The following is a 15,677-nucleotide window of genomic DNA, read 5'->3' as shown; positions in this document are numbered from 1 at the left end:
TATAATTAATGATAAATATGTATATAATTAACATATACAAAAGTGAATATTTGTAGGAATCTCAGTGGTACATGTATGTGTTATAGTATATATGAACAAAATATGTAAAATAAACCTCTAAAATTTGAACCGAAAAAAAAAGGTTGACCTGCATTTTCAGTTTCAGATATGTTCAAGGTCTTTTATTTTAGTTTAACTACAGTGTTAGCTTGATGTCTCATTGAAGTATAGATACTCATATCGCCTTTTATTACTATGGAAGATATCCCATACCCTAAAATTTTATAACTAACTGATATATGATAATTATTACATCAATCAACACTTTGTGATTTTCAAATTTGGAAAACCAAAATGAAGGCCTAATCATTTATTTCCTCATTTCAAAATCATTTGAAGTATTTGAAGTATTTGATTCAATCTTCAACAAAATAAAATTTACAAAATCTTACGACAAAAACCATACAAGTGTTCAAATAATTTTCTGCAAACTGCTCAATTCATTTACATTTTATCTCAGATAATTGATTGCTATTGAAATCAATATTGCTAAGGTAATCCAGCTTGCTTCATAATCAATTTTGGTTTTAATATCTTTTTTTTTTTAATCTCTTAATAAAATAAATACAGAATTTTTTAATTTCATGAAAATTTGGTACACACATGAAACGTAATGGTTGTAATTATATTACTTACTTGTACAAAGTTTAACCTTTTCACAAGTCTGTTCAGGATCAAAACCTGCTGTAATATCATTTATAATAATTGGTGCATAAGTTGTACACTGAAATAAAATAAAAGAAATTAAGGTCATTGATATTGTCACAAAATTTTTAAAGTTTATTTTTACAAGGTTTAGAAATAGGAAGAAAAGTGAGGCTTAATTTTTTTATATTTTTATGCCATTGTACATATATTGTTTCATCCTTCAGTTTTAAATTTCAGTTTTAAATGTTTAGTTTTATTATTCCAAGTCATCGTCTTAATTTTCATAGAAAAAAGGCATGATTGCTTTGAGGTTGACTAAGAAAAGAAAACCAAGACAAATTTTGACTTAAAAAGTATTTGAAACAAGAGTGCACACGCTGAAATGTCTCTCCTTCTTTACTGACCATTGATTTTATGTTGATAGTCATAAATATAAAGCTTTACTGAAAGTATCACATAAACTTACCATGATCCAAGAAAATGAGGTCAAGGTAAACCCAACCGGAAATACATGTACACCTTACAATCATTCAATACACCAAATATAGTTGACCTATTGCCTATAGTTTCTAAGAAACAGACTTAAACAGGAAAACTAAACACTGACCAATGAACCATGAAAATAAGGTCAAGGTCAGATGAACCATGCCAGACAAACATGTACACCATACAATCAATCTATGCATTAAGTATAGTTGACCTATTGCTTATAGTATCGAAGAAACAAACTTAACCAGGAAATCTTAACATTGACCATTGAACCATGAAAATGAGGTCAAGGTCAGATGATACCTGCCAGACAGACATATACACCTTACAATCATTCCATACAACAAATATAGTTGACCAATTGGTTATAATTTAAGAAAAACAGAAAAGACCAAATCACAATAAAATGCTCCGCTGGGCACAGCTTGATACGACTGCAGATGTCGAACCCTGAACAGTTAGGGCAAGTATAGACACAACATTCAAGCTTGATACAGCACTGAATTTGGATTGTGATTAAATATTTGACACAGCATAGGTTTCTGACACGGAATGAATGTGGTCTAAGAACTTAAAAACATTTAATTTACCTATTCAAACCATATCATTATTATTTGCTTTTATATATAAATCAGAAATAACCAACTTAAAACAGAAAATTTTAAAGAAAAAAAGGGAAAAAAAAATCCCCCCCCCCAAATTTTTTGAACCCCCTTATGATTCATCACCCCCAAACTCAATCCCAGCCTTCCCTTTGTGGTATGGTACCTTGCAGTACAATTTCAAAGAGATCCATACACTTGAACACAAGTTATTGTCTGGAAACTAGAAAAATGCTTGTTTTTTGGACCCTTTTTGGCCTCAAATTCCTAAACATTTAGGGCAATTACCCCCAAACTCAAACCCAGCTTTCCCTTTGTGATATGGAACCTTGTAGTACAATTTCATAAAGATCCATACACTTACACACAAGTTATTGTCCTGAAACTAGAAAAATGCTTGTTTTTTGCCCCTTTTTGGCCCCTAATTCCTAAAATTTTGAGGCAATTACCCCCAAAATCAATCCCAGCCTTCCCTTTGTGGTATGGTACCTTGCAGTACAATTTCAGAGAGATCCATACACTTGAACACAAGTTATTTCCTGGAAACTAGAAAAATGCTTATTTTTGGCCCCTTTTTCCTAAACGTTTTGGGCAATTACCCCCAAACTCAATTCCAGCTTTTCCTTTGTGATATGGAACCTTGTAGTACAATTTCATAAAGATCCATACACTTACACACAAGTTATTGTCATGAAACTAGAAAAATGCTTGTTTTTTGCCCCTTTTTTGGCCCCTAATTCCTAAAATTTTGAGGAAATTACCCCCAAAATCAATCCCAGCATTCCCTTTGTGATATGGAACCTTGTGGTACAATGTCAGAGAGATCCATACACTAACACACAAGTTATGTCTGGAAGTTACAAAAATGCTTATTTTTGGCCCCTAATTCCTTAACTGTTGGTACCATCACCCCCAAAAATCAATCCCAACCTTCCTTTTGTGGTATTGAACCTTATGGTAAAATTTCATAGAGATCCATTCACTTAAACTAAAGTTAGATTGCAAAACCAATGTGTCTTCGGACGACGACGACGCCAACGTCATACCAATATACGCCCGCAAATTTTTTTTGCAGTCGTATAAAAACTAAACACTGAGCAATGAACCGTGAAAATGAGGTCAAGGTCAAATAAAACCTTTCCAGACTTACATGTACATGGTAAAATATTTCCATACACCAAATATAGTTGACCTATTGCATATAGTATTAGAAAAAAAGACCAAAACACAAAAACTTAACTTTAACCACTGAACCATGAAAATGAGGTCAAGGTCACATGACACCAGCCAGTTGGACATGTACACCTTACAATCATTACATACACCAAATATAGAAGACCTACTGCTTATAGTATCTGATATATGGACTTGACCACGAAAACTTAACCTTGTTCACTGATCCATGAAATGAGGCAGAGGTCAGATGAAAACTATCTGACGGGCATGAGGAACTTGCAAGGTATAAGCACATATAAAATATATTTATCCTATTACTCATAATAGGAGAGAATTATTATAATTTATAATAAATAGACGTAGGATACCAGAAGAATTATATAAATCATTTATACACTATCATTTTTATAGTTCAATGACTGTGTACACCTTTAGTTGCATAATAACACGCAAATTTTGTTCACATGAAATTACATTTTAAATCAAGCTTACATATGAAATTCACGGGAAAAATTTCACGTGAATTTCAGATGAAATGCTGATTCACTTCAAATTTTTCACCTGAATTTAATGTAAATTGAGCTTTCATGTGAAATTAACTCGAAATTCATGTGAAATAAGATTCACATGAAATTCATGGGAGCAAAATTTGGATGTGTACACATATGTGTATAGTAAAATGCACTTTATCTATAGTAAAATGACAGTAAACACCTTTCTTTGTTCAGTAAAATGTCTGAGAAAACCTTTACGTAAATTAAAACGGCATTGTACACCTTTATGTATAGTAAAATAGCAGTACATCTTTATTTGTATAGTAAATTGGCTCATTTATTTCTATATAAAAATTTTGAATACAACCAAACATTTACTTTATTTCACTTACCAGATTTTTTAGTAGAGCTGGGAGTTCATTACACAAGTTATATACTGAAGCATTAATGGCTGCAGCTGACTGATTCTGGGTAGTGTAGTTGCTAATGGTTTGTACTATAAATTTACACAAAGTACAGCCTGGACTTGCCTGGAAATATAAACAATAAAATATGTATTGTACTTATCTAGAAATATCAATGATAAAGTTCATACTGCAGGACTTGTCAGAACATATGAATAATTATGTACAATCTTCACAATCAATGGATCATTCAGGGATGTTTAATAACTTAAATAAGATTTTCTTTGTATGTTACCATTTTTATGGCGATTATTGCAGCCATGTTTATATAGCTGCAGTATAAAACAATATTAGATCCATAGCAGAAAAATAGATCAAAGGCTAAAATGTCTTTGTTGAGTAGAATGTTTCTTAAACACTTAAATGGCTTGGTTGCATAGAATGTTTCTTAAACAATGTAGAATTGTCTTTACTGAACATTTAAATATAAAATGAAATGGTGAAAATGAGAAAAAAACAGCTCCATATTGGAAGGTTCACCACTTAATAGGTTAGCAAAATTATTGTAAAATTCCAAAGACCATGGTTGAAAATCTTTTTTACATCATTAGAAAATTTTGCTAAAAAAAATGACAAAGTTTCCAAATCTGGACAATGGAAAAAAATCCTGAAACAATTCCATAATAGCTGGTGCACAGCTCCAATATATGTGCAATCTTCCTGTCAAGTTTCAAGGGTCTACTGTAAAAACTGTTAAAGGAGTTGATTACACAAAATTGGTATCATCTGTTGTTAATATTTGCAGAAAAAAGACAAAGTCCGAAAATTTAGGAAAAATTTCCATAAACAATTCCAGCAGGTGCACAAGTTCAACATGTGTGCAATCTTTCTGTCTTTCTGTGAGGTTTCAGGGATCTGGATTGAACTGTAGTAGTAACTGATTATTCATATAAGGTACCTTTTTCCAGCCAACCCATCGGAACAACATCACTGTACTGCAAGCCAATTTGGACTTCATCCACAATTCACGAAAACATCAACATATTTTGTATTCACAATGAAAATGCTGAAGGGCTTTGAATACCAACAAACCTTCCTAATTTCTAAGCCTCATACAAGAAAGTTGATATTTATTGTATAAATAAGAATGACAAGTACATTTTTGTACTATCTGTATTTAAACACAGTTTAATGGTTTTGGTATCATATTGAGAAATGATTTATACATCAAGGAGTTAGGTCATAAGTTTGATATATAGGTAAAAGTTATACACAGGAATTTTTAAAAACAGTATCTAATAAGATGTAGCTGATTGAACACATCTATTATTAGTAAATACAGTCAACACAAATTAAACAGAATAGAATTGATCATTTTTGATACACATCTGGAGATTCTGCCTAATTTAACCATAATCACTAATAACATAGTTATTTAGACAAGAAAATGCCTTTAAGACGAGGAAAATACAACAACTTATTTTACCTCAACTTTTTCCTTGATCTTCTCTTCAATCTTTTTTGACTCAAATCTAGGTGACCATGAAATACTGTCATCTAGAAATATACATTTGTCTTTTAAAAACATCATTCAAATTTGCATAAAATCTAGACTAGCGGTTTTGCTACTACACTGTTTTTTATTGTCTTATTTTCAGTTCCTAAAAGAATATTAACTTCACTGACGACAAACATATCAATATGAGGTGCTTGATAATTACTATATGGAGCAAATATCACAATGTTACATTTAATAGGAAACCAGGGGCAAGATATTTGTTAGGAAATTTATAATTAATGGCACAAATTTTATATGAATTTTTCATATTAAACAATTCTGAATGGCATGTCATAACTTTATAGTATGTATGTAAAAAATATACAAGGTAAACTTATCGATCCTTTAAATAAACTTATTCTAAAAGGTTACCAATTCAACACTGTAATTAGATCAATAAATATTGTTTTTATTGGTACTAATATTGATTTTGTTATCAGTAAATAAAAGCAAACTAAATGTTATTGTTATATACATATACACATTTATGGATCTACAATCTGTCAATACCTGTATCTTGGCATTGCACAAGGTCATGTTTTTCTCTGACTGTTTATGATGTCTTTACACTAAATCCATTGGATGTTGGATGAGTACGGATTGATAATTTAGTCTTAGATGCATGATTTTTTTTATTAGTTGTTAGTGGCTTTGATCTAGCTGTCAGTACTCCCAGATCTGTACTTAGTGTCTTTTTGTTGTTTGGATGTACAAGTACCCGGCCACGTCCACTTGTATTTGTAGTATTTGTATTTTTATCCATCTGATGAGTTAAGCCTCTTTCAACTGATTTTTATAGTTCGCTCTTATGTTGTTCTGTTACACCACTGTCCCAGGTTAGGGGGAGGGTTGGGATCCCGCTCACATGTTTAACCCCGCCACATTCTGTATGTATGTGCCTGTCCCAAGTCAGGAGCCTGTAATTCAGTGGTTGTCGTTTGTTTATGTGTTACATATTTGTTTTTCGTTCATTTTTTGTACATAATTTAGGCCGTTAGTTTTCTCGTTTGAATTGTTTTACATTGTCATTTCCGGACCTTTTATAGCTGACTGTGAGGTATGGGCTTTGCTCATTGTTGAAGGCCGTACGGTGACCAAAAGTTGTTAATTTCATTGTCATTTGGTCTCTTGTGGAGAGTTGTCTCATTGGCAATCATACCACATCTTCTTTTTTATATGAATGCATTATGTCATTTTAATAACATAGTTGTCTCCCTTCAACCAGTAATAAAAAAACTAATAACTTAAAAGTAGCTACTAATTCACTGATACACGTTTTTATTATAATACTCCATAAAATATAAAACTTACTTGTACATAGTTTGACTTTTTCACATGTCTTCTCTGGATCAAATCCTAATACAACATCATTAACTATAATTGGTGCATATGTCATACACTGAAATAAATGAATGGTTTAATGTTTGGATATGTTGATATAAGAATGCAGAAATTTTCGTTCTCCATGAAAACTGAGTTATAGCAATAACTTAACATGAAAATATTAGTACTCAACGTAGAAAAAATATCGGTTCTCAACTCAAAAATTTAACTAAAGTACTGTCTTACTGAACCAAAACATGTCCCCTCTTCATTTATTAAAGTAACTCAAGTCGGGAAAGGAACAACCAAATTATAATTCTGGAAAAAATGTTGTAATGGCAAATAAGAATAATGGGTAGAGATGTTCTATGTATTTAATAGTTTATGATATGATGGGTCAGGGCCAAGGGTCCGGAAACAGTCATATTTGCCAGACATGACCAAATCTGAAATCTATTTGTCCTAAACGACAAATTGGGATTTAGGACAAATTTTATATTTTTACAGAAACAATTTCGGTCATTTCGTAAAGATTGGGTTTCTTCATCGCCATTTTGCACTTGTTTTTGTTTTGTTATCCCTTTCCTGTAATAAAACTGCCACTCCAGTATAGTATGATAATCCTGAGGGCCCTCCTAATAACTATATCAATGCCTCCGGGAAATATTGTCTATTCACTTTTTACCTGTGTTTTTAATTCACACCTGACATTGATCATAAGCTCGGAACTAATATCATAAAAAAAATAAAATTCCATGACAACTGTCTTCATTATTTAATTAGTTTTCAGCAAAGACAATCGTCAATTCTGATCTAAAAATTAAAACTTAATTTAATTTCCGTAGAAAAAAGTATTTTTCACGAGTAACACACATGTTTTATTAACTATATATGTAATACGCATGCGTGAAATTCTCTTCAGCAGATTAGACACTTAATCGTAAAATGCAAAATGATTTCATGCTAAATAAAACAAGTGCAACTATTATCTGTAATATTCAAACACTTTTAAAGGTAAAAAAAAATTTAAAAAGTGAGTGATTTCCTATCAATTTGATAAACAAACCGAATCCCAGAAATGATTTGGGAATTACTCGTACTTTTGTATTGGCCCAACACTTCAGGTTTAATTTCATCTTCAAAATCAAAAGAAATGTTAGCAATGTCAGAGAAATTTACCATTTTGAGTCAAATCGTTTTATATTAAAAATGTTGCCTTCCCTTAACTGTTCTTGAACATTTTTAGATAAATGGTAAGAAAATTCATGAAGTAAATGCAATGAAACAGTCAAAACAAGTTAGCTGATGCTATGAATCTAGTGTGTTTTCCACAATTTTTTTTTGAATGAAGGCAATAACTTTTAAGTTATCTCAAAATGACCGAAATTATGTGAAAAAATTCCAGATCCTTGGTCAGGGCATGACTTATCCCCGTAGATATCACCAGGAAAAGATTTTTGGTGCATTAAAAAGGTCCAGGACATGTCAGTTTAGAATAAATGAGGTTAAGGAGTGGAGATCTGATCAGTTATGAAAAAATTTAAACAATTCATTTTATCAGAAGAGTTTGAACTTGATCAGATGTGGATAACAGTTTATGTTATAAAAAGGGTGGGACATGACACCCTAAGTTCAAAACCTTTAAAGTGGGTTCAAATGGTCCCATTGTGGCACTTCAGATAATTTATGGTTTAGGGGTTGGGGGTCTGAACAGTTTTGATATATTTACCATATTTTGCAATATAAAAGAGTATGGGCACGACCCAAGGGACAAAACCTATGGTGCATTGTAAAGGCCTTGTAATGACAATGTTATATATATATATCTATGATGGCTAAGAATTCTTTTACAGAGATAATTCAGTGACGAAGTGAATTCTTTACAGAAGAATTGCTTTTCATCACTACACTAGATAACAAGAGAACTCAGTAAAGCAGGAAGTTTATTACATAAGTCATGCTCTACACAACTAACTAGTTCACAAGAGAATTCAGTGGATAGGAAGCTTATTACATAAGTCATGCTCTACACAACTAACTAGTTCACAAGAGAATTCAGTGGACAGGAAGCTTATTACATAAGTTATGCTCTACACAACTAACTAGTTCACAAGACAATTCAGTGGACAGGAAGCTTATTACATAAGTTATGCTCTACACAACTAACTAGTTCACAAGAGAATTCAGTGGACAGGAAGCTTATGACATAAGTTATGCTCTTAAAAACTAACTAGTTCACAAGAGAATTCAGTGGACAGGAAGCTTATTACATAAGTTATGCTCTTAAGAACTAACTAGTTCACAAGAGAATTCAGTGGACAGGAAGCTTATTACATAAGTTATGCTCTAAAGAACTAACTAGTTCACAAGAGAATTCAGTGGACAGGAAGCTTATTACATAAGTTATGCTCTTAAAAACTAACTAATTCACAAGAGAATTCAGTGGACAGGAAGTTTATTACACAAGTTATGCTCTTAAGAACTAACTAGTTCACAAGAGAATTCAGTGAACCAGGAAGCTTATTACATAAGTCATGCTCTACACAACTAACTAGTTCACAAGAGAATTCAGTAAAGCAGGAAACTTATTACATAAGTCATGCTCTACACAACTATCTAGTTCACAAGAGAATTCAGTGGACAGGAAGCTTATTACATAAGTTATGCTCTACACAACTAACTAGTTCACAAGAGAATTCAGTGGACAGGAAGCTTATTACATAAGTTATGCTCTACACAACTAACTAGTTCACAAGAGAATTCACTAAAGCAGGAAACTTATTACCAAAGTTATGCTCTACACAACTAACTAGTTCATAAGAGAATTCAGTGGACAGGAAGCTTATTACATAAGTTATGCTCTACACAACTAACTAGTTCACAAGAGAATGCAGTGGACAGGAAGCTTATGACATAAGTTATGTTCTACACAACTAACTAGTTCACAAGAGAATTCAGTGGACAGGAAGCTTATTACATAAGTTATGCTCTACACAACTAACTAGTTCATAAGATAATTCAGTGGACAGGAAGCTTATTACATAAGTTATGCTCTACACAACTAACTAGTTCACAAGAGAATTCAGTAAAGCAGGAAGCTTATGACATAAGTTATGCTCTACAGAACTAACTAGTTCACAAGAGAATTCAGTGGACAGGAAGCTTATTACATAAGTTATGCTCTTCAGAACTAACTAATTCACAAGACAATTCAGTGGACAGGAAGCTCATTACATAAGTTATGCTCTTAAGAACTAACTAATTCACAAGAGAATTCAGTGGACAGTAACTTATTACATAAGTTATGCTCTTAAGAACTAACTAGTTCACAAGAGAATTCAGTGGACAGGAAGATTATTACATAAGTTATGCTCTTAAGAACTAACTAGTTCACATGAGAATTCAGTGGACAGGAAGTTTATTACATAAGTTATGCTCTTAAGAACTAACTAGTTCACAAGAGAATTCAGTGAAGCAGGAAGCTTATTACATAAGTCATGCTCTACAGAACTAACTAGTTCACAAGAGAATTCATTGGACAGGAAGTGTATTACATAAGTTATGCTCTTAAGAACTAACTAGTTCACAAGAGAATTCAGTGAAGGAGGAAGCTTATTACATAAGTTATGCTCTACACAACTAACTAGTTCACAAGAGAATTCAGTGAAGCAGGAAGCTTATTACATAAGTTATGCTCTTAAGAACTAACTAGTTAACAAGAGAATTCAGTGAAGCATGAAGCTTATTACATAAGTTATGCTCTTAAGAACTAACTAGGTCACAAGAGAATTCAGTGGACAGGAAGCTTATTACATAAGTTATGCTCTTAAGAACTAACTAGTTCACCAGAGAATTCAATGGACAGGAAGTTTATTACATAAGTTATGCTCTTCAGAACTAACTAGTTTACAAGAGAATTCAGTTGACAGGAAGTGTATTACATAAGTAATGCTCTTCAGAACTAATTACTTCATAAGAGAATTCAGTGGACAGGAAGTGTATTACTTAAGTCATGCTCTACAGAACGAACTAGTTCACAAGACAACTCAGTGGAAAGGAAGCATATTACATAGGTCATGCTCTACAGAACTAACTAGTTCACACGAAAACTCAGTGGACAGGAAGCATTTTACATAAGTCATGCTCTACATACTAACTAGTTCACCAGAGAATTCAGTGGACAAGAAGTTTATTACATAAGTTATGCATTTCAGAAATAACCTGTTCATAAGAGAATTCAGTTGACAGGAAGTTAATTACATTAATCATGCTCTACAGGACTAACTAGTTCACTAGATAATTCAATGGACAGGAAGTGTATTACATAAGTTATGCTCTTCAGAACTAACTACTTCATAAGAGAATTCAGTGGACAGGAAGTGTATGACTTAAGTCATGTTCTACAGAACTAACTAGTTCACAAGAGAATTCAGTGGACAGAAAGCATATTACATAGGTCATGCTCTACAGAACTAACTAGTTCACACGAAAACTCAGTGGACAGGAAGCATATTACATAAGTCATGCTCTACAGAACTAACTAGTTCACAAGAGAATTCAGTGGACAGGAAGTGTATTACTTAAGTCATGCTCTACAGAACTAACTAGTTCACAAGAGAATTCAGTGGACAGGAAATGTATTACATAAGTCATGTTCTACAGAACTAACTAGTTCACCAGAGAATTCAGTGGACAGGAAGTTTATTACATAAGTTATGCTTTTCAGAAATAACTAGTTCATAAGAGAATTCAGTGGACAGGAAGTTTATTACATAAGTTATGCTCTTCAGAACAAACTAGTTCACCAGAGAATTCAGTGGACAGGAAGTGTATTACATAAGTTATGCTCTTCAGAACTAACTACTTCATAAGAGAATTCAGTGGACAGGAAGTGTATGACTTAAGTCATGTTCTACAGAACTAACTAGTTCACAAGAGAATTCAGTGGACAGAAAGCATATTACATAGGTCATGCTCTACAGAACTAACTAGTTCACACGAAAACTCAGTGGACAGGAAGCATATTACATAAGTCATGCTCTACAGAACTAACTAGTTCACAAGAGAATTCAGTGGACAGGAAGTGTATTACATAAGTTATGCTCTTAAGAACTAACTAGTTCACAAGAGAATTCAGTGAAGGAGGAAGCTTATTACATAAGTTATGCTCTACACAACTAACTAGTTCACCAGAGAATTCAGTGGACAGGAAGTTTATTACATAAGTTATGCTTTTCAGAAATAACTAGTTCATAAGAGAATTCAGTGGACAGGAAGTTTATTACATAAGTAATGCTCTTCAGAACAAACTAGTTCACCAGAGAATTCAGTGGACAGGAAGTGTTTTACATAAGTTATGCTTTTTAAAAATAACTAGTTCATAAGAGAATTCAGTGGACAGGAAGTTTATTACATAAGTTATGCTCTACAGAACTAACTAGTTTGCAAGAGAACTCAGTGGACAGGAAGTTTATTACATAAGTTATGCTCTTCAGAACTAACTAGTTCATAAGAGAATTCAGTGGACAGGAAGTGTATTACTTAAGTCATGCTCTACAGAACTAGCTAGTTCACAAAAGAAATTCCGTGGACAGGAAATGTATTACATAAGTCATGCTCTCAGAATTCAGAAGAGCACTGAGTTTGTTACATTAGTTATGCTCCTAGCACTGACAAGTTCACTACAGAATTCAGTGATGCAGGGAGTTAATTACATATGTTATGCTCTTTAGCAACAAGTTCTTCACTAGAGAAATCAGTGGAGCAAAGAGTACATTACATAAGTTATCTCTTCAGAAATAACTAGTTCACTTGATAATTCAGTGGAGCAGGGATTTAGTTACATATGTTATGCTCTACAGCACTGACTTGTTTGCTAGAAAATTCAGTGGAGCAGGGAGTAAATTATATACGTTATGCTCTTTTAAAGCACTGAGTTTTAGATTTTCACTAGAGAAATCAGTGAAGCAAAGAGTAAATTACATAAATTATTCTTCAGTACTATAAACTAGATCACTGGAGAATTCAATGATGTAGGGAGTTTATTGCATAAGTTATGCTCTTCAGAACTAAATAGTTCACTAGAGAATTCAGTTGAGCAGCAAGTGTAAAAATGTAATAAACTGTGGAACTGAGCTTCATATCACCACAGTATTCATTGGAGCAGTTTTTTAGGGAAAACTTTACTCACTGTGGAGTATATTTATAGGATCAGATAATTTATTTCAAAGGTTCACAAAATGTATCACTCATTATTTTATATTTAGTGAAACAGGAAGGTTATTTACACTTATTGAGGGAAGCTGATCAATAATTCAGGACAGCTGCAAGGAGCTTAGAGATTATTTCAAAAGTTATTCACCATAGCACTGATTTTCTCATAAGAAAATTCAGTGGAACAGATAATTTATCACAAAAGATCTGAATAGTATCATTCTTATACTCCATACAGAATCTTAAAGTGCACCTGGAAGACTGTTACACACATTATACACTATGCCATTCATTCACTAAACAAGAATGTGTCCATAGTACACGGATGCCCCACTCGCACTATCATTTTCTATGTTCAGTGAAATTGGGGTCAAAACTCTAATCTGGCATTAAAATTAGAAAGATCATATCATAGGGAACATCTGTACTAAGTTTCAAGTTCATTGGACTTCAACTTCATCAAAAACTACCTTGACCAAAAACTTTAACCAAAAACTTTAACCTGAAGCTGTACAGAAGAAATGGACGAACGGACGGACGAACGGACGAACGGAAGCACATACCGAAAAACATAATGCCCCTCGGTGGGGCATAAAAAATAAATCACAAACACACCAACTTGAGATGGTCCAGCGCAGAGCAGCTAGGTACCACTGGCCTTTGTTAGTCTTGTATGTTTTTTTAATTTTAGTTCATTTATATGTTTTGGAGTTTAGTGTGACGTCCATTTTCACTGAACTAGTGCAAATTTTTGTTTAGGCCAAGCTGAAGCCCGCCTCAGGGTGCGGGATTTTCACTCTGTGTTGAAGACCCATTGGTGGCCTTAGGCTGTTTTCTGCTCTTTGGTTGGGTTGTTGTCTCTTTGACACATTCCCCATTTCCATTCTCAATCTTACACATGCAACAGATACCACAACACAAGCTTAGTCACAGAAATGCTGCAAACACTAAATTGGACAACTCTTGAGAAAAGGTGAATAAGAACACGCATCATCTTCTTCTACAAAATCATACACCATCTTGTAGCCATATACCCGACAGATCTACTTACACAATCCGACACAAGAACAAGGCAACATTCACAGATTTATTCTTATACAGACCACTAAAGATTCATACAAATATTCCTTTTACCCAAGAACAATGTTACAATGGAACTTCTTTGAACAGGTACAAGTGAGATTTTTTAAATATTTGTATACATAATGATTAGTGTATTCAGTATATATACAGATATTAACAAAATCTCGTCTTGTACCTGTTCTTCTTTGGACCAAAAGTCAGAATCATTTCAGGTTGGACAGACTGTATTTGTCAGTTAATTTCTCTGGCTGGTCCCATAACAATTTATACAAGAAATTAAAAAGAAATTTGCCATATTTATATCTGCAATTTATTTGACCAGAGACATATAATACAATTGTATTATATGTCTCTGATTTATTTGACCAGTAGATTAAGACAACAATTTCACATTCTCAAAACCTGGAATTTTAATATTGTCAGAACCACCCACTCTTCAATCAAGATCACATTCTGTCAAACATCAAAACACATCTGTATATTAAATAAAGAGGGTGCAAGGGCAGAGTATTATCCCTCGAAAAATCCTAATTAACAACTGCTTAGCATCGGTTCACAGTGTTTTCAAGGGGTACTTATCTGCTCCCACATGTATACCCTGTGTGTCATTTCATTGTTATGAAGGTTCAACGAGGCCCATTATCAACATAATAACATACCATGCCAGATATTTCACTGCCATTTTTGGTTTAAGATAATAAATCGGCAAGAACATATTCCTATTACGACCATTGAAAAGCATAAAATTTTCATTAAAGTTTATTTTCATATTTCTGACAAAGAACTAAAACAGAAAATAAAAAAAGCTGTAGATTTAAGTACTATTCTAAATATTAAAGAAGCAGGCACATCAAACGATTTGATTTGGAACTTCTTTCTACTGTCATCAATAGAAAAAAAATACCATGTTTTCATAAAATAAAATGTTTTACCTACCTACCCTACCTAATTTTTTTTGGAGATGAAATAGGAAACACACTATTAATTTATTTTGGCCTAAATAGAAATTAGATCCCATGCACGTGCGGCATAGCAAAATCAGTGCCAGGCATGTTATCATCATACTTGCCAACCTCTGACAATGAGAAATAATGTCATGACATGACATGACATGTCAAAAAGCGTGTAAAAACGCGCGACGAAGATGCAGACTTTTTTTATATGAACAATGTTCATAATTTCACATTATCATGATTATACAAATTTGTTAATATATAATAAAAACAATATTCTAGAGTAAACATTTATTTTATTTAACAGTGGTCTGTAGTGCTGCTTTTAAAGCAACACACTAGGCTTAGGCACATATTCAAAACAACTGCCAGTTTGATTACATTTACTTGATAACAAGGCACACAATATATGATTGTCGAGTTCTGATCAGAATTCAGTGTAGATTTCTTTATAGTTGAAAAAGTTCTCTCACAGTCAGAATTTATATTTGGCTGAACTTAAATAGCTTGATCAAGCTTTGAATGAGTGTCATAACGTTTTTTTGTCATCTAAAATGTCATCTATTATCTTTGTCAGTGCTCCCAACGAACTATATATGTTGCTATTGTCTCTGAGGCTATTGTCTAGTCAAAACTGGGTAGTTCATCAGAAGACAGCTGGTACTATGAGAACT

The 15,677-nt window shown here is 33.0% G+C and overlaps 1 protein-coding gene across 2 annotated transcripts in view; it reads right to left on the bottom strand.

Annotated features, from left to right (window-relative positions):
- The window catches only part of LOC127709288 (uncharacterized), a 145,342-nt gene that overhangs the window by 102,136 nt on the left and 27,529 nt on the right, over positions 1-15,677 (bottom strand). For both annotated transcript variants that reach the window (XM_052214746.1, XM_052214747.1), the window contains exons 15-18: positions 6,743-6,830; positions 5,360-5,430; positions 3,862-3,999; positions 697-784 (exon numbers count right to left, since the gene is read on the bottom strand). In XM_052214746.1, coding sequence (XP_052070706.1) covers positions 697-784; positions 3,862-3,999; positions 5,360-5,430; positions 6,743-6,830 — 385 coding nt within the window. The remainder of the gene's footprint in view (positions 1-696; positions 785-3,861; positions 4,000-5,359; positions 5,431-6,742; positions 6,831-15,677) is intronic.

The sequence above is a fragment of the Mytilus californianus genome, unplaced genomic scaffold (genome assembly GCF_021869535.1).
Source record: "Mytilus californianus isolate M0D057914Y unplaced genomic scaffold, xbMytCali1.0.p SCAF_7, whole genome shotgun sequence".
Taxonomy (NCBI): domain Eukaryota; kingdom Metazoa; phylum Mollusca; class Bivalvia; order Mytilida; family Mytilidae; genus Mytilus; species Mytilus californianus.
Note: the sequence above shows the minus strand (reverse complement) of the source record. Positions and strands in the feature narration are given on the sequence as shown.